Source organism: Sminthopsis crassicaudata, chromosome 3 (genome assembly GCF_048593235.1).
Source record: "Sminthopsis crassicaudata isolate SCR6 chromosome 3, ASM4859323v1, whole genome shotgun sequence".
NCBI classification, from domain to species: domain Eukaryota; kingdom Metazoa; phylum Chordata; class Mammalia; order Dasyuromorphia; family Dasyuridae; genus Sminthopsis; species Sminthopsis crassicaudata.
Window position 1 is genome coordinate 87690870 of NC_133619.1, and position 21161 is coordinate 87712030.

The window sequence follows — 21161 nt, forward strand, 5'->3', positions numbered from 1 at the left end:
AGAAGGAAGACTCTAAATTCTATTTCTGAAAATGAAGAAAACTTGAAATCATCTCCAGTTTGGTTACCAAGAGTTCAGAGATCAAATTCCATTCTCTTCAATGCACTCTTCTAAGGGGAGGGCAGAATCCTCAGAAGGCAAAGCAGATAGTGCCTATGACTTATTAATATCTAGTACTATGATCTGCACACAGTAGGCACTTAATGTTTAATGTTTTTTTTAAGTGTCCAATACTTGAACAGAGGAAACAAACTTTTCATTTGGTAAAAAAAAAAAATACGTATATGTGTACATGGGTATATATGTGTGCATGTATATATATATTATATTTAAGATAAATTATATACACAAAATTTACCTGATGTTAACATTGTGACCAATGTTCATCATAGCTGAAGTCATTATTTCAGTGGTAAGGCTGTCAGCAAAGCTCACACCATCTTTCCCAATTCCACTATCAGCTGTCAGACTGGTATTACTTAGTTCTCTTTCTGCTTTTTCAATAGCTGCAGCAACTATCTTTTCAGCCAGCACCACCTTCTGTTCAAGATCAATATGGATTCTGGGAACATCAAGGTGAAAAAGTCTGGATTTCTGACAGCCAGGTACAAGTTTTGAATTAGGTACTGGCTTATTTCTAGCAGAGGACTCCTGTCCAAAAAAGTACTGTGATGATTTTCCCATGCAATCCTGGTGTTCTTTCAGGTTACAATATCTACAAGCTGTACCAGAAAATGGTGACAACTTTTCAGCATAAGTAAATCTATCAGCTGATTTTCTGTTTTTAGAAACTTGAAGAACTGCAGATTCCAAACTTATTTCTAAAGTGTCATCAACTATTTTTCTGGCATATTGCTCTATAGCTTGAATAATGCTGTCTCCATATCCAAATTCATTTAAGCTGCTTGTGCTGTGGTAAAATTTTTGTTTTGGAGAATTAAGTTGAAGAGATTTAGGAAAAGCTGATTCAATGTAAGTCCCCATATCTTCCTCACATGCAGATTTTTTATAAAGGCAAGAGTCTGTTAAAGATTTTGGCAAGCCAACTGTGGACATTTTTAACTTTCTTGTGACATCCCGTGTTATGCTGTAAGCAAGAGATTCTGAAAATTTTAACAACTCTGGACAATCAATTCTCTGAGTAAGTTTAGCCCTTTCATCAGCTTGGTTTTCACAAAGATGATCTATATTTCTTTTGCCTTTTTTGTCTATTTGATGCTTGTCTTTATTCAAGAATTTTAATAGTTCGTTTTTACTGTTCATCTGTGAGCTTCGTACAGGGAATATTTTTCTATTATATTTAAGTTGAATTTTCCTAGCTGCTTGTTGCAGTCCCGATTTAATAGATCTATAAGCAAGTCGACTGGCATACTGATCCATTATTAACTCACTATTAGCACCTTCCCTTTTCAGAACTTGGATAATGTGACCAGCATATTCATCTGTCACACTTTCACAGCTGGGATACTTGGATGTCAGACCTGACATGAAGGAATTCTGAAATAAAGAATGGTTAAATGAGTCAACTTCTCTTGGCCACTGTTCAGTCTGTATATTCCACTTCTCTTTTGAGTAACAATCTCTCTCATCTCTTTTGAGACAAAAACTATCTACATGACAGTTATTCTTCTTTAGCCTCAGTAGTTTACAATGTTTTGATTTTACCATTTTCTTAGCTTCTCTGATGACATTCCCAGCCACATCACCTGCATATTCCTGTAAACATTGTAAAGCCTCATCTTGATTTACAAGTGCAACATATCCAGATGTCTGAGACTGAACATTTAAATGAGATTTTATACTTGGTTCTTGGAAGCTTTTATCATGTAAATAGGAAGCAGCCATGTCAGTTGCCAAAGAAATTATATGTGTTGCTAAATTATTTGCATATTGGGCTGTTTTTTCTGAACACTCTGATTTCATAAGCATTTCTGGATATTCTTCATCTTCACTGCTTTCAACTTCTTCTGAAAGAGATCTCATGAGTTTCAACATAAACTCTTCTTTTTCTATGGTATTTTGCTCATTTTCAGATAAACCATTAAGAGATGGATTTCGAGGTGTAGAAGGTGGTGTAGCAGGTGCAAATTCTTTTGCTAATTCTCCTTTGAGTTTTTTGGTTAATTTCCTTAGGTTCTGCTCTGAACTAATCTGGAGTGGTACTAGAGGAGTTGGTGGAGGGGTATCAGGTATTATATTCCCATCTCTGATTTTTTGTTTATCTTCCACCTGCGAAATGTCTTCAGCAGAAAGCACTGTAGGAGAGAAAGTGTGAGCAGGAGAAAACCAGATTTCTTGTCCAAAAGGCAGAGTTTTACTTAGGTCATGTTTTTTCAGTGATTTGTCAAAAGGTTTTATTGAAGAATCCATTGCCTCATTGAGTTCCTCTGTATTCTGTCCGTGGAATGTTATATCAGGACAAGGTGGTATTGTAGCTGAAGAAATCTTGGGAGCCATGGATTCCTTATATTCTGGAACATAATCCTTTATTAATAAGGGTATATCCTCAGTAGACTGATATGTACCATCTTGAAAGTTGGTAACCTCATTCAGGGTCAACTGTGACTCCTCTTTAACAGCAGGCAAAAATTGTTTCTCTGTTGTTTCATGCTTTTTTACCAAACTAGATACATCTTTTCTAAAGCTGTTTACACATGTTGGCATACCAGTACTATGTGCCACATTCTTATTGTTTGATACTACCAATTTGCTTTCATCTATGGAGTATTTTATAATATATTTAGATAGATGATCAGCAAAATAGTTTTTAGAGCTACTTTCACCATGCTGTAGAGATGCTTCATCATGTGTTAAAGGGATTTTTTCTTCTGCTTTACACTTCTTTAAATAATCTGACAATTCTCCAACTCCTTTAGTAACTTTAGAGGCAGCAATTGCTTCATAAGTTTCAGTTACTATCATGTCTACCATTGTTCCAGAGAAACTATCAATAGCTGATAGATCACAAGCTAATTCTGAACAATTATTAATTCCAATGCTATCTGTTAATTTAAGATCATTCTGATTATATGAAAACTCATGGTTATTTTCATTATTTGCATTATGTTTTGAAGACAGATAAATATTTCTATTTTTTGTCATAAAGTATGTTTGGGTAGAATCATTAGTCATCTTCTGACTATTATCTGATGGCAGATGAGAACTTAGCTGATATGTATTAGATGAAGTATAATATCTGCCAAGAGCACTTCCTACCAAGGGCACTGGTATAGAAGTTACAATACCAGAGGTACAAAACAAAGCCTGTTGTACTGTATATTCTTTTCTGTAGTCTTGTGCTGGATTCAATGCTATCAGCATTTGATCACGACAAGTAGAAAAAGAAGCCGAGGTTTGTGTTGACTGCAACCCACTTTCTGCGCTGACATACTTGATATTATCCATAGACACACTAATTGCTGCTTTTGTGGTAAAAGTCACATCAACTTGTGATAGCTCAATGAATGCTTCCTGTATGACAGATTCAGACAAATCCTTTGCATATGACCTCACTACTTTGTCTTCATAATCAAAAGGACTGTTGTGTGTCCCTGTGGGTGTTGATGGATAGGAAAACTGGCATACTTCCATAAGGCCTTCAAAAATAAGTTCTTCAGCAAGGTCTGCAGCAAACCTAGCAGCAGTGTTTGTAAATATCTGCTTCTTGACAAAATGTAAATCTCGTAAAGCACTGGTTAGAGCATCACCAACCAGAAAGCTGGCCAAACCACTGATGGCACGCTCCTTCAGTGAAAATGCTCTTCTCCTTCCAATTTCATTAAACGCCATATCAAAGACTGAAGATGTCAATTTCATTGCTAAGCTACAAAGTGCATTGGTACATGAAGAGACTCCCTTCTGTAAGTCTTTAAAAGCATAGCCAAAACTTTTTTCCACAACGTCAGCAGCAAATTTCTGAATATTCTCCTTAATCATTAAAGATTTGTGTTTTGATCTTACTTTCCAATCAAGTTCCCTGGGTTTAAGATCTAAAGTGGATACAATACTATCAATGCAAGATAGATTTTCAGTGTATTTGGGGACAAACTGAGAATGAAAAACCGAGCCAAGTATTTCACATGATACATTGTTTGCATAATCAGAGTAAGCATGATAATAAATGTTATCATGATTTTCATTAAACTTTTCTCCACTGACGTCAATGTGGCAGTAGCACTCGGTAGTAGTACAGCTCCCCAAAGGACTGAAAGCTGAAGATCGAATGGGACTAAATAGACCACTGTCCTCTCCTGATGTCTTCACTGGACGAGGGGAGTCTGGGACATCACACAAATTACTGTAGGGAGATTCTGGTTTACGAGGAGTTGGTTTTCTTACATTAGCTGGGAGGATGGGACGATCAAACTTGAATTTCTGAGGATTCATGGTAGTGGTAATGGAACAAGACTTCCCATGTTTGTGAACTCTTTTTTTGGATGGATTTCCTACAACAGGTTCCCATTTCAGTTGACAAGAAGCATCTGAAGCTTGTTCTAGCTCATCAAACTGATCAAAACTGTCAAAAAATTCACCTATTTCAGAATCCGAGTCTTCTATACCATCTTTTCCTACAGGAATCTTTGGCAACTCGAGTTTTGCTTTTAAGCTTTTTTGATACCCTTCTTCATCTAAGAAAATAATAGGGCTTGGGCTTGAACATTCTGATTCAGATGAATCAGCTGGAGAAGATGAAAATAGAGCTTTTTGTAATGTAACATTTATATCTGAAGGATGACATGACTTATACAAACTCCTTTGAGTCCAAGGTTCAGCAATAGAAGTTGTAACTGAATTTTTCACATTGGAAGGTCGTTCCTTAAATCCCAAAACATTTATTAGGGAACATGAAGACTTGGCCACTGACTTCTGTCGCATAGAGCTAATCAGGAACTCTGAATCATTGGCTTCTAAGCAGTGAGCAGGGATAGTCTGTGAAGCAGCATCACATTGGCTCTGCAATGTAGCAAAGCTTATTCCTAAAGCAAAAATAAAAGTATTCTTCAACAAACAAATTAATTTGTCTTAATAAATAATAAATGTGTGTGTGTATATATATGTACACACAAACATATATATATATGTATGTAAATAAAACTAAAGATGAAAAGAGAAAGTATGGAAGGAAGGAAGTTGGGAGGAGGAAAGAGAGGGAGGAAGGGAAGGAAGGGAGGGAGGGGGAAAAAAGGAAGGGAGGGAGAGAAGATTTTGTAACTTATACACTGCTTAACCAAAGTTTTCACCTTAAGTCATGACTGTTCAATATTCTACAATTCCTAAGTTGGAAGGAAGACCACTGGGTTTTCCATTTAATGAGCAAAATCAGGGATGTAGTGGAAACAGCTCATATCAGCTCAAGAAAGGTGATTGTTGAGTTTCTCATGTGAGTATTAACACCAAAAGATCAGCAAATGCTACAAATTAGGGTTTGACTGATTTGCTGACTGTCCAGATTTAAGTGATAAAGAAAACATAAATGTTTTATGCATTCATTCCACCTCCCGGCAAGCTGGTTGTTAAACATTTGTTGGGATACCATAGACTAAATGGATTTTGCAACAAAATTAAAATTTTGAAACTTGTGACATCACAAAAATTAACATTATGGGCTTCGCTAACGAGTTGCAAATTTAGGGAAGTCTTTTTCTCAAGACTCGGAAAATATCAGTATGGTAATTAGAAAAATTATTTTTTTAATATTAATTTTCTCCATAATTCTAGCTCAAGAAAACACAACAGAAAACTTACCATCACTATGCATCTTGGAAAGTTCATCTTCATCTAACTGTTCAAATGCAGTGACAAAATCATCCTCAATAGAAGACACTGACTGATTAGTGTCATCATCATCTCTATGACATTTCTCCAGGTGACGTTTCTGACGTAAGTATGTTTCCAAAGTATAGCGGATGCCTGTGGCATATTTGCTTAGTAGATTAAATACAAAATCAACTCTGAGTCTTGGGGATGTTGCTGGAGATACTTTCATTACACAAAGCACGCTAGAAAAATGATTCTTGGAGAAGATAATAGGAGATTAAAAATATTATTTTCCAACATTTGTCTGTAATGAAAGTCTAGAAATAATACATCTTAAAGGGGGAAAGATGCTGCCCAAATAGTAGCATTCTTGTCTTTTCCCCTGTCTATTTATTTACAACATTTCTGTTTACTCCTCCCTTTTTTGAGAACTCACCTTCATTTTTCTTCTTTTTCTTTTATATTTTTATATTTCCTCTCTATTCCAATCACCTATATAAAATGCTGCTAATCCCTTACACTCAATTAAAACCTCTCCTCTTCCAGAGTCTCAAAATCATCTAAGAGAGATTTTTCCCTGGTCATGGACATTTGCACCATTCAGTAGAAATTATTTACTGCTTAAAAATAATCATCATGTTGCTATATTAAACTATCATTTATCTCTAGTATCATGATTGAGTTTTATGGATTATTTCCCCAGCTGATCCTGAGTTTTTCTTTATCATCTAGCATGGTGTTATGCATACAAGCAGATTTTATAGTTAGAATGAATAGCCTCATCTATACAGCAGCAGAAAGCTGAGAAATGATTCAGATTCATGCCTTTTTGACTCCAAGGTCCTAAACTCCAAACACTTTAATACTGGGATAGAAGAGCTGGACAAATCTCAAAGACAATTATGAGGTAAAATCAACAGGATCTGACAGCTGATCAGAAAAAAGGGGAAAAGGTAAAGGAAAAACTTAGTCACCCTGAGCCTATCTCCTAGATAACTAGGAGAACAATGATGTCATTAATAGAAAGACTGAATTCATAAGAACAGATTTTTGAAACTGTTTCAGTTTAATATGTATTAGATTTGAAATCCAGTAAATAACTGAGAAGTAGATTTAGAGCTAAAAAAAAAAAGGTTAATATCAGAGATACACATCTGAATTTGATCCATAAAGATACAAGTTTAAATTATGGAAGTCAATTTCACTGAAAAATTAGAGAATTTCAATAAAGAGGAAGAAACAAAGAAGCAGTGGTAAAAAGAAAGAGGATGAAAACAAAAAAAGTATGGTGTGATTAAAAAAGCAAAGGAGAAAGTTTTTTGAGACTAAAAAGATACTAAATGTCAAATCTTATAAAAACCAATAGCTTGCATGTACATAGAACTTTAAAATTTGCAAGGCACATTACAAAAATTTATCTCATTTGATCCTTAAAACAATCCTGGAAGATAGTTGCTATTATTATCCTCATTAAAAGAAGATATACTCAACACTACATTATAGATTAATTAAGAACAAAATAAGAAAATAAGAGATCAGAAATGTAATCTCAACTTTTTAAAAATCTCAAATAAAAATGCAAGTTCATATTCTTCAGGCATAATTTTAAAGAAATCTTTGAAAAAAACTCTTCATGAATACCTAAATTCCAAGACATAAAATTATTCGTTTTGATGCACACCAAGGAGATCATATACTTGGTTAACAAGTAATTATTGCCTAAGTCCTGTAGACCTGATCGTTTGATTCTTTTTAAATGCCCCCTTTTTGTGTTTGTTTTTTAGAAATAAAATACCATGTTAAAATTACACATTCCTAGTCACCTGCTTTGCATAACTTCTTTTGGCTGGGAGATGAAGTTAAACACATATTCTAAAACAAATAACTAAAATAGCAAATGTAGGGCATGTTGTGATGTGTTAGTTGCCTATATTCTATATAGTCAGGTCTTTGAAGAAAGTGAGCAATTAATTCAAGAGCATGATGAATGCATACAAAGCAATAAAAGTCATATTTCTCATTACTTAAATTTAAATTAATATAACCAATTTATTCTCTATGTCAAAATTTAACTTCAAATCTTGATAAATAATATTTCCTTAAGAAAATCTCCAGGCTTCTAGGTCTAGAATCAGGAAGACCTGAGTTCAATTCTAGTCTCATATACTAACTGGGTAGGTGTGTAACCCTGGGCAAGTTACTTAACCCTATCTATTTCAGTTTCCTGACATTTTTAAAAATAGACTGGAGAAGGAAATGGCAAACCTCTCCTATATCTTTGTCAAGAAAACTCCAGAAGAGGTCACAAAAAAATCAGACATAACTGAAACAAGAAAACAGCAACAAAGAATATCTTAAAGAAAAAAATACTGAAAAATCGATGATGTAGAAGTTTCACAATAATATTGGCCAGAAGCATAAATTCGGTTGTGAAAAATTAAAGTCGGAAAAATTTATTGAAATGCTTTAACATGGACAATTTTGATAATGTAAAATTTTAAAAGTTTTTTTACAGAAATGAAACTAATGCTGTTAAAATCAGAAGGGAAAAAGGTACCTGGAAAAATTTTTGCTGTAAGTTTTCGGATGAAGATCTCAAATCAAAGACATATATAGAACTAATTCAAATTGAGTAAGAGAAAAAGCCATTCCTGCTAGATAAATAGGTGAAAGGACATGAATCTAAAGTTATTAAAGGAAAAATTAAAGGCTATACTCCCATTCACTAATAATCAAATAAATATAAGTTAAACCACATTGACAAAGATAAAAAGGGGGCAATGACAAATGTTGAAATTGTGAACTGGTCTAACCACTGTGAAAAGCAACTTTACACTATGCCTCCACAGTCACTAAACTGTGCATACCCTTTCACCTATGTAGATCACTGTTAATTAGGCTGACAAACCAAAAAGATCAAACAAGGAGGAAAAGGCCCTTTATTGTGCAAAAATATTTATAACAAGAATTTTTTTTCTATAATAGCTCCAGAGGAAACTAAAGGGATTCCCAACTATTGAGGAATAGTGTGCTTAAAACAAAATGAACAGTTTAGTAGAAACATGAAAGATTTTTTTATAAACTGACACAGAATAAAGTATTCAAAACCAGGAGAACGATTTATGTAAAAACAATAATATAACAAAAAAAGTCTGAAAAATTTTAGAACTGATTAATATAGTGATAAAACCAATGGCAAATCAGAGGACTAAAAATTAAACACAATACCCATCTCCTGACAAAGAGTTTTTTTTTGTTTTTTTTTTTGCTATGGCAAACATATATTTGTTATAAAAGTTTTCTTTTCCTTTTTATTATTCAGCATATGCAGAGGGGAAGGAAAGGAAAAGCTAAATGTTTGTGAAAATAAGTAATTTTTAAAAACTTTACCTGTTTTTGAGGATCAGCATTTGTTTGAAATGACTTATTTATATCCTTCAGAAAAATAATTTCATTTTCATTTAGATTGCAGAAGTGGATAGAATTCAGAAGATCTGGAAGTTCCAGAGAAATTGTAGCTAAATCCTAATTTTAGTAACACAGAAAAAAGGTATGAGATAATGCTTAATTTGGTCTGTAAATTTAAAAATAATAAACTATTTGGTTAACAGAATCTATGGAAAACCAATTTTCAAAGAATAAAAACTTAAATTTTTATCTATGCTACCTAGTGTTTATAGATTTAAGCGAATGGTTGCCAACATGTAAAATTGCTTATGAGTAACTCTGTCATAAAAGAAAGTCCAAATTCCGTAAATTGAGTTTGCAATTTCAAAAGAATATACACAGCATAAACATACTAAATTGTTTTGCTACAACTTAAATGACATTCAATAAGTATACTTTTTAAAATAATCCCTTAAATGTAATCTTAACTTTAAAAAAAATCAATTTTCAATTTTAAGAGTCAGAGATAATAGCATACAATAATATAGGAAAAATTTTTTCATAGTATCAAGAGGCTTGAGATGATTTATGAAGGTACCTTTGCATACTCCAAATTTTATTTTACCTGCATGTGACCAGCATCTGTTTCTTCATTGAAATCTAGAAAGGTAACCTGGAAAAAAAAAAATTCTGCTAAGCTGAAATTTCTCCAACTGCCATATCAGAAGAAGTGGATAGAGCAAAAAATCAGAAGCCCATTAAGAAGGAAAAATTCAATTGCTTATCGTAAGATAATGATTTTTCCAATATAATTCTGAATGTTTTATACCAAAACTTCTTAAACTGTGGAATGAAATCCCATATGGGGTCAAGAAACTGAATGTAGAGGTCACAAAAAAAGGTGGAAATAGTAAAAATATCAAATATTCCACCAAGTTTTAATTCTTTATGTAAAAATAAACATATCCATCTCACTAGTATGCAAATTTGTCTTCATCTTTAACAAATGGTAAAATAATATGTATACCAAAGATTTGTCTTAAAATAAATTTCTTTATAATTTATTATCAGTAAATGTTTGATTTGTATACCTATTTTCTATAACCAGAGTTACATAAAAATTTCTCAGGTGAAAAATAGAAAAAAGTTTAGGAAGCCCTGTCTTATACCACAGTCTTGAATATAAAACAGAAGAATCTTATGACCATTATTTTATGAATATTAAAGATAGGGTTACCAAGCTGTAGTAAGTAGCATTCCATTCAACAGAATGTTGAATAAACTAAAAGATTTATTTTCTTCTCTTTCCACCATTTCTATCTCCCCCAAATTATGTTCCAACTAAATCTTAGTTTATGAATTGCCACTTTCCAAAGGGATTTCACAGTCTGGTCGCCTCTTTTGATTGGTTCTCCATACAATAATTAATCTTTTTCATTCCACTTAAAATTCCTAAGCTGGCCCTCCTAACATCAATAACTTAGTTTAATAGTCTCTTCTTCATTTTGGCTATAGGAAGAGTATGCAACAGATTTTATTTTGTTTTGCAACAATCTGATCACTTTATATAAGAGACAGATTCAAGGAAAAAACTCTTGAAATTACTTCAAGGGAAAATTACTTATCTTACTTCAGTTACTGAAAGACACCACAGACTACTAGATGGTTAGTCAGTCAGACCTGGGTGCAACTTCAGATACATTCATATACATACAGACACACATACATGTACGTATATATATATATATATATATATATATATATGTGTGTGTGTGTGTGTGTGTGTGTGTGTGTGTGTGTGTGTGTGTGTGTGTGTGTGTGTGTGTGTGTGTGTGTGTGTGTGTATATATATATACATATATATATATGCTTGTATGTGTATTTTTTTGTGTGTGTGTGTGTGTATTCTTACTGACTATAGGAATGTCTCTTAGTATTCCAAGAAATTCTCTACAATTCTAAATCAGAGAATGTGCCAATGTGTATCAGTGGAAGGTGTTTCCATACTGGAAGGTGTTTCCATACTAAGAGTTCCTTACACTGATAAAATCAACTAACTAGATTCCACTTCCAATTTCTATCAGTTACTACTATTAGCAAAAAATTCAGGTTTTTATATAATGTTTAAAATTGAAAAGACTTGAACAGACATATTGGAATAGAATAATTATTTGCCCTTAAACATATTTTCAATAGCATGACAATATTATAAAGTAGCACCATCCTCAAGTGATATACAAAAAAATTCTATTGTATTGACTTCTTATAGAAAGCAAAGACCTAATTTAGTTTTCTATGTTCTTGAAAACATTCAAATATTTAATGTTAGATTCAACAGAGTTAACTTTAAAAAAATGAAAATATTCAGTCCTTTCTTGTGTCCAACTACTTAGATGTTTAGAAAGTAGTAATGCCAAACCTCAATCATATTGGCCTGTTCTTCTGGCTTTATATATTCCTCTGCTGAAACAATGCATAATTCCTTTTGGCTCTGTAACAAAGACTTTATGGACTGAAGTACACCTTCAATGAAGCTCTGGAAAAAAAAAGCATATATTTTATTACAAAACTAATTAATCCATGAAAGCATTCTGATTTTAGACATTCCTTTACTAAATACTTATTGAGCATTAAATACAAGATGCTCTCATTAATTCAGGGAAATAATGGGGGAAAAAAGATTTCTGCTCTCAAGAAGCTAATATAATCTATGTTAACAGAAGAGATATATGTATCCATATAGTACACAGTAACTTAACAATAAACATATACAGTGCTTTAAATCTTCGTAAACTTTCATTTAAACACAACACACTTAGGAAAGCCAGAAAGGACCCTACCTTTCCAACCTATAAAAAAGAATAAAAAGAAATATGAAGGGAAAAAACAAAACTACTGTTACCTAACTTTTTATCTTAATGACATTTCTAGTCAGTTTCATACATTCCATGTATATATTATGGACATACCTAGAAAACAGACCTCTTCCTCTATCACTTACACTATATACTCTCTTCCTTTGTATTTATGCTATTCAAATAAATGTGTGTCACCCCATCAAAATCCCACTTGTTCATCAACTCCCTTTTCTTCCTCAATGAATTTGATAATTGGCTTACAATTTTTTTCATCAATTCCTATCCTCACCTACAGTAGAGCACCTTAAAACTTTTTCCACTTATTTTCCCCCCCCTTCTTTTTGCCCAAGAAATATTTATATGACTTTGGGTATATAGGTATGTTTTTAAAAAGTATACAGATCATTTACTGACAAACAAAAATCATAATTTTACAACTCCCACATAGTTACACTACCCGATATGGGCTTGCAACCCAATTTAAGCAGCTTTGACCTACAGGCCTTCAACATATATACTGACTCTCCCCTTATACACCTTTACCATTTAGTTTCCTCAAACTATTTACTTTCCATGAGCTACTCCTCCATTCCACCTAAGCCATACCAAACAACCCTTGTTCTTGCCATCATCCACAAATGTTCAAGAATTCTGAAATCCTCTCACTTATCCAACTAATCTATTGAGTTACTTTCTCTGCCTTCCCTTACAAAACCCACCATGATCTCTGAATCCCTGACCCCTCAATTTCCTCCTGGACCATCTCTAGAGTACTCTCTCCTCCTTCCTCCCTGGCTTCTTCATTGACCATTTCAACTCTGCCTTGTCCTTTGTTCTTGAATCCCTTGACCCTTATCACATTGCCACTTATGGTCCCAGCCTTAGACTTCTCCCACAACCTCAAGTGGACCCTCACTGCTGCTACTTCTAAATTTGCTTTATCAACTCATATATATCCCATTTTCCATAAAGGCTCTTCAACATTAAACAGATATATTCCCATAGTGGAGGAAAACTGAAGTGTGGAATGGGAAGTAGTCCAAAAAAAGGGAGCATCGGAAGCTCCAGAAACCGACTAAAACTAGGTAAAACTGTATTGTTAAAAAACAAACAAACAAACAAACCTGAAAGTAGGACAAAAGTCATAGCTTAGTTAAAAGAGTACACATACTTAATTGCTTCACAAATATTAATTTCTCCTTACCAAGAGGAGCTAAGACTCATTTTAATGTTCATACAATGTATATAGTAGGAGAAGGGACATATTAAGGCAAAAGTCTTCAAACTACGGCTCATGGGCCAGATTCGGCCCACTAAGTACGTTTATGCGGTCCACAGGCTTATGGCAAAATCACACCGGAAGTGACGTTTGACCTAAACTCGGTTAGCAATGCACACTTCTGGCACTGGGTTGAGATGGAGGAGACAGTCTGTAAGGTGAGTTCCCAGGCCAGGGTATATGGTGTGGGGAAGGGAGAGAGATGCAGAAGGAGGAGAACTGACAGCCCAAGGCCTTGTAAAGTAACAGAAGCCACCACAACAGATAGGTGCGAGGGATGTATAGTGCATGTCACGGCTGCTGCAGGGGGAATATATGGGCTGTGTCTGGTGCCCGGGTATAGTAACAGTACTATAAGTCCCAGCTTGACTCTTATCATTGTCATTATGACAATGTAACGGCTTCCTCTCTAGTGCATATTGCAATACTGACTGCTATTGCCACCCAGAGTGAGGCCGTGGCCCTGTATCCATAGTGACCTCATGTCTGGCTCTTATGGTCATCAGTTTTATCATTGTGTATATGTTCCGTGTTTCATAAAGAGATGGAATATTGCTAACATATGTCATCACCTTATAATCACTGGGGGTCTGACCTTAGTGCCCCCCCCACTTATCCTGAGTATGGGGGGGTGCAGAGCTGGTGTACTGCTTCATCCCCTTCCAGATTCTTAAGGTCCCCATACACTTGTGCATCTTCAAATCACATAATGACCGGCCCTGGAAGCCCCAATGTACAATTTGTCACTGAAGCTCATTCTGCACATACAATATATCGTGCAGTTATATACATATATGCACCGTCTTGCCTGCGATCTTGCTTAATTACTAGTGCAGCACTGAATCATGAGAATTGATCCCAGGATTCAGAGGAAACCAGCGTATTTGAGAGGGCCGCCTGAGCGGTGACTTGTGTGCAGTGAAGGTCTGAAGCAGGAGAGAGTGTGCAGGAAATGGAGGCATCACAGTGCAGAGGCAGCTTGGAGGAAGTTGGGCATGGCAGTCTGTATGTCTCTGTGTGGGTAGTTATTGCTGGTATATTGTTTTTGTAGCACTGTATTTTACTAATAGCAATTTGGAATCTCTTAGAAATAATGATGTCAAGAAAAAGAAAAATTGACTTGGAGTGTAGGATATTCAAAGAACAGTAGATGTATGATTACTTTTTCATGCAGTACAAGTAAAGAGCTGTATGTCTGACATGCCAGAATATAGTGTCTGTGTTCAAAGAATATAATTTGCATTGACACTATGAAACTCAACATAAAGATAAATATGATTGTTTGGTTGGAGAAGTGAGAAAAGATAAAATATTAAAACTGAAAAACACATTGACAACTCAGCAAAATATTTTTGTGAAGCAGAAGCAGCTAAATATTTCATCACTGCAAGTAAGTTTTCAAGTTGCCAAGCTAATAGCACGCACTGGCAGACCATTCATGGAGGGAGAATTTGTTAAAGAATGCCTTCTTTCTGTTGCCAAAGAGATGTGTCCAGAAAAAGCCAATTTATTAGTACAGTGAGTCTTTCAGGACCTACAATTACATGGAGGATTGAAGAAATGGGAGACAATCTGCATCAGCATTTGCAAAACTCCACAAAAAAAATTTCATATTTTTCCTTGGCACTCAATGAAAGCAATGATGTTCGTTATTCTGCACAATTTCTAATTTTTATTCATGAGATGAATGATTATTTTGAAATCATAGAAGAGCTTGCTGCATTGCAAAGCATCAAAGGAACAACTACAGGAGAGGATATCTATGAAAGAGTTTGCCAAACTATGAATGGTTCGGAGCTGGACTGGGCTAAACTAGCCAATGTGACAACTGATGGTGCCCCTAGCATGGTGGGGTCTAAGAAAGGAGTAACTGCTCGCGTTAACCAAGAGATGGACAAACATAATTCTGTAATTTCATTAATGAATATACAACTTCTGGTAAAGGAACTCATTATGTCAATGCAGCTCACTAGCTGTTTGCACACCTACCTTGTAGTCTTAGATAATTTTCTAAAGTACTGAGAAATAGGCTCAAGATCACACAATCTCAGAGGCAGAATATCAGAGGCAGAATTAGAGCCTAGATCTTCCAAGAATAGCTCATTATTAACTACACTTCACTACTTCTTGAATGAAGTAACTTTCAAGAGAAGGAGATTTACACAGGGTCAAACAGACAATATATATCAGAAGACAATTTTTGATTTCAAGGCCAGCTCTCTCTTAACAGGCTTGTTGAAAACAGGAAGACTGAAAGTGGAAACAATTTTAACAGATCAAAGATTCCAAAAGCCTGCAGTAAAAGAAAAGGAAATAGGATCACAGCACGTTTGAATAACAAGTTAACATTTACATAGAACTTGAAAAGAACCACTATTACCACAGGGTAATGTCTGATTTGAATGTGAACTGGATTTAAGTGAGGCATAACTGCAGAAGTCATGGGTCTCCTTCTCCCTTTCAGAGTCAACAGAGTCCAGTGGCAAAACAAGTCAAACCAACTGTCTTTGGCTTGGAATGCAGTGGATGACCTTGGCATCTCTGATGTCTAAGCTCTTCATAATGCTTGCTTCAGCCACCTTCATGGCTGCTGGAAAAATTTATTCTCATCTGTCCATTTTGCTGGAAGAAATCTTCACATGCTTGGGGTAGATATCGCCCTAACTCACAATAACTCTACATGTTCCACAAAACTGTGGAAATGCAAGCTATTATTTAAAGCCATTTTAGTTTAGTATACTAGCTATTTTTTTTGAGTTATCAGAAGATGTGAGTTTCTCCAAGTCCAACTCTGCCAATTACTAGCTGGGTGTGAATTCTGGCAAATCATTTACCATCAACAGATATAAGAGTCCTCACTTATAAGCTATGGATAAGATTACACGTACACAACCTACCTTCCAAAACTGTTATGAGGATCAAATGAAATAATGATTATGAAATGCTCTATATATTGTGAAAAAATATCTAAATATTGAATTTTATAACTCAATTTTATAAAACAGAAAACAGTCTGAGAAGCTAAAGTGATTTACTCAAAATGAAAAGCCTATTAAGTGACAAAGACTTAAACCTAGGATTTCTAACTAAATCTAGTAACTTTCCCATGATATCATCATTCCCATTTTAAGGTAGAAGATGCTAGTGAAGCAGAAGATAATTGTAGGAATTAAATATGAGAAAAAAATCAGAAGTGGTATCCATGATACATATAAGTGGACCAGATATCAAAAGAAAGGATCTGAAGACAGAGGCATTAAATTATCAGTCAAATGTGATAAAGATGAGAGTGTAATCTGGAAATAAAAGATGGTGTCATTAATTTTCATGACACAACCAAGGAAGTTGAAAGAAGGTATTAAAATCTTTAAAAGAAAAAGGAAAAAAACAAAACAAAACAAAACATAACCATCACCAAAGTTCGCTGTTTTGTATTTCCTTTGGATTTTTCCACCCTTTCCCCTAATTAAGAGTAGAAAATAAAAAGCTGATTAAAATTTTAGTGAAATTATTGATTTTTAATGAATCTGCCACTTTATAATTCTGGTTCCACTGACATCAAAATAAAGAATCCTGTTAACAATAGCAATGGGAAATTATAAATTCTTTTCATTACAAAGAATTTACTTTAAAAACTAGACAAAAATTTTAAATGCATGATGTAAAAGAAAGTATATCATATCATAAGTCAAGAGACTGAGTTCTAGTCCCAACCTCTAACTTTGATTCTAACTAGTTATGTGGTCATGTAGAAGTCATAATCATAGGGGGGTTCCAACTATATCAACTGTGAAATGAAAAAAGTTCCATATCTAAAGACTGTTATTTAACAAAACAACCACACACTTACTTTTTTGACAGACACTGTAGCCTTCATTGTCTTCATTTTACTGCTTTTAACAGTCTGATAAGTATCCATAACTATATGCAGTTTGCAGTCAATTAATGAAGAATTACTCCAAAAACACCTAAAAAAAAAAAAAAAAACAACAATGCAATTAAAGAAGGCATCTATTCTGACATAAGTAAATCAAATAATGATTTTATATTAATGTCACTAACTAAAAATTAGTGTCCTATAATTTTCAAACTAACTCAGCATGGTACTTTGGAAGATTGTTTTTCTTTTAATTCTTTTTCAATTGTATCCAACTCTCCAAGTCTCCTTTTGGGAGTTGTTTAACAGATGCTGGAACAGTTTGTCATTTCCTTCTCTGGGTTCATTTTAAAGATGAAGAACTGAAGCAAACAGGATTAACTAACTTGCCCAGGATCACAGATCTATTAAGTATCTGAGTTTGGATTTGAACTCAGGTTTCCTGACTCAGCCTGGTGCACTATTCATTGTGCCACCTAGCTGTCCTAATTTAGAAGGTACTTATTGGCTTAGGAGGAGGCATGGCCTAAGGGAAAGAATGAGGAAGCTCAAGTTAGCAGAAAACTGGTTCACAGTCTACCTCTGAACTTATTAGGAGTGTGACTGTGAGCAAATCATTTAGCATTTATGTGAATAATGATATCTATATTCCTCTTCTGATATTGCTATTGTGTGACTTCTACCTTAATGAAATATGGGTTAAAATGCTTTGCAAAGTGCTTGTAATATAGTACTAGTTATATGTAAAGAATTTTAGTTTCTGAATTACTTAACATCTCTTTTGACTCATACTGTCCTTCAGGTTGCACAATTTCAATAAGAAATATTTGAAAAAGAAAAAAATCTTTTAAATCTTAAAAAGCAACTTGATACTTGCTGTGACCTGAAATAAAGGGTATGTTACAAAAAAATTGAGGAAAAACATCAGGTACTTTTTCATAGCTGTGCTTAGGGAAAGAATAATTCTTAATCAAACAAAGGGTAAAGATCACAAAAGATTAAAAGATAACAAATTACATAAATTACATAAAATTAAAAATCTGTTGTACTAACAAAATGAACATAGTTGAGATAATTGGCAATTATGGGGAAATAATCTTTGTATCTAATATATCTCTAATACAGCAAATTCTCCCAATTCAGGCAAGCTTTTCTTTTCAATTCACAGTCATAGAGAATTGCCTAGAGGACTAAAGGTTAAAAGACATGCCAAAGATCACACAGCTAGTATATATCAGTGGCAGCACTTGACTCTAGCTAGGTGTCTTCCTGGTTCAAGGCAATCTCCCTATGAACTACACATTGTGCTATTTTTCTGTTCTGACACTTAGATGAATAGAAAACAGAAAAATTATTTAAGACTAAAAGTCATTTGCTAGTGAATGGGGTAAAAGCACTTAGTATAAGCCATAAAAGGCTTCTGATTATAATTATTGAAAAAAAATTTTGTAAACAGGACAGCTCAGTAGCACAGTGGATAGAAAGCCAGGATTAGAGTCAGGAAGACTTAAATTCAAATAGACCTCACATATTTATTAGCTTTATGATCCTGGGCAAATTACTTAACACTTTTAGCCTCAGTTTCTCATTTGTAAAGTGAGTTAGAAAGAAATAGCACACCACTCTATTATCTTTGCCAATAAAACCCCAAATGGTGTCACCAAGAATCAAACACGACTGAAACCAAACAAAAATAAAATTATATAAAATAATGCTCAAAAAAACTAATAAAATAAGTGCAAATTAAAACAATCCTAAAGTTTCAAATCATAAGCAGCAATATATTGGCAAAGACTGGAACAACTGATATTGAAAGGGCTATAGAAAGACACACTAATACAGTACTGATTGAGCTGTGAATCAGTCCAGCTTTTCTGGAAACATAGTTGGCATTATGTTAACAAAGTATCTAAAAATGTCCATGGATTCTAGTGTTGATTAAGTGTTATACCATAATGAGTTCAAAATCAGAAAATAAAGTTTTCTTGTACATCAAAATATTTATAGCAGTATTTTGTGGGCTATGAAAAAAATTAAAAATAAAGCAGATAACCAATAATTTGGAAATGGATCAACAAATTATTTAACATGAATACAATGGAATAACACTGTAATAGAACAAATGATCGATATGAATAGTTCCAAGAAGCATGAGAAGACTCTTGAATTAATGAGTAAATTTAAGTAGGAAACATATACAAAATGACAATATAAACAGAATGAACAAAAAGAGCCAAAACTGAGTGCTGTGTAATTATAACTACCTAACATCCCAAAAAGCATTTAAGAAAATCATCTCCACTCCTCCTTTTCCCTTCACTGTAAAGGATGAGAACTAAGGATGTATAATATTACATATCCTAATGACAGATACATTTTACTAAATACATCTTACCTGAAAATTAAAATTTCATAATTGGCTCATTTCTCAATGTATAAACCAAACACGCCTATAAAGAATAATTATTGGAACTATCTTGCCTGAGACAATAAAAACCATGTCCTGGAGGAATTTCCAGTCTGTGGTCTGTTTCATCCAAATCACTATTTTTAGGAAATAAACAAAAACTATGATATAATTCACTCTCCTTTTTTCCTCTTGGTCACCTTTTTCCACAATGACCTCAACCTTCCAAGCACGAACCTTTTCCATTCATATATGTTCTACTTTCCTACAGTTCTAGAATCAAGAACAATGATCAAAGCAACTTTGCCATTGTTACTAGATGGAGTGTCTCAATCTGGTTATTCTACCCTGAGCAAGGCATGTAACCTCTTAGTGCCTTGAGTAATAATTTAAGCTGCAGAAAAAGTAGCAACCAGCCCATCACCAATTTAGTAATTGTATTATTACTAGCTAATAATTAAGAAAATAATAGACAAGTATTTATGTTATTATCTCCGAAAACACTGGAGATGCAAAGACAAGTAAAACAGACTTTAAGAAGCTGCCATTTTAATGGAGATCATGTACACACTTAAATTTGCACAGAATATACACAAAATAAATACAAAATAGTTTGGGGAAGGGAGTATGATATCAGCTTTAGGACCAAGAAAAGTTTTTGGAAAAAGAGAAGGTCCATTGTAAACGCAGAGAAATGGGAGATAGAGCATCATGTGTGATGAACAAGTAGGGCAGGATAGTTGGAGGAGCAGTACAGTAAAGTGTAAGAAAACTGGAAATAAGCCAGAAGCCAGAATGTGAAGCAGGACAAAGGAATTTCTACTTTGAACTAAAGGCAACAGAGAGCCACTGAAGTTTGCTGAGCAAAGAAATGGCATGATCATGCTACACTTTAGGAAAATCATTTTGGCAGATATATGAAGAAAATTAAAGCAAGGAGAACAAATAGAAGGCTACTGTAATAGTCTAGGTGAGGTAGTGAAGGCCTGAAGTAGGTTTGCACTCTCATGAATGGCAAGAAGACTTTTATGAAAAATATTATGAAGATAGATAGGACACATTTTGGCAAAATATAAATAAGAAATAGTTCAAAGTGAAGAAGGGACCCCGAAACTCTCTAAAATGCCAGATCATGCTATACTATGCCATGGAAACCTTTGCCCACTGGAATAATATGCTCTTCCAGTGTCATCATCTCTTTATCCTTACCTATTTCCCTAATGAGACTCATGCCCCTCTGTCGGGATCTCTCTACTAGAAACTTTACCTGTCAGACTTTGCCTCTAAGGAATTCAGCCTTTTGATTCTTGCATAACAAAGGCTGACTTCCCAAGGCCAATATCAGTCTAGCCTTTTCAGGTTTGTAAATTTCTTAACAGAGAATCTCTGCACCGCCAGAAGGGGGTTTCTCAAAACTCCCAAGGGGGTGTAGGGGAGCCAAACCTCTCCATTTGGTTCCCTGAACCCTGAACCTGCCACTAGACCTTATTATCATTTATCTCCCTGACCACCAGGAACCCTAATTTCATTTTGGTTCCCTAAATCTAGACCTCATCATATTGGTTCCCTGACAGAAGGGAACCCCAAAACCTAAAC

The 21161-nt window shown here is 34.3% G+C and overlaps 1 protein-coding gene across 5 annotated transcripts in view; it reads right to left on the minus strand.

The window, feature by feature from the left end:
• The window catches only part of AKAP11 (A-kinase anchoring protein 11), a 63062-nt gene that overhangs the window by 17259 nt on the left and 24642 nt on the right, over positions 1-21161 (minus strand). For all 5 annotated transcript variants that reach the window (XM_074299178.1, XM_074299180.1, XM_074299176.1 and 2 more), the window contains 6 exons: positions 17132-17249; positions 11564-11680; positions 9770-9817; positions 9148-9282; positions 5746-6013; positions 359-4976 (listed from right to left, as the gene is read on the minus strand). In XM_074299178.1, coding sequence (XP_074155279.1) covers positions 359-4976; positions 5746-6013; positions 9148-9282; positions 9770-9817; positions 11564-11680; positions 17132-17200 — 5255 coding nt within the window. In that variant the 5' untranslated portion in view covers positions 17201-17249. The remainder of the gene's footprint in view (positions 1-358; positions 4977-5745; positions 6014-9147; positions 9283-9769; positions 9818-11563; positions 11681-17131; positions 17250-21161) is intronic.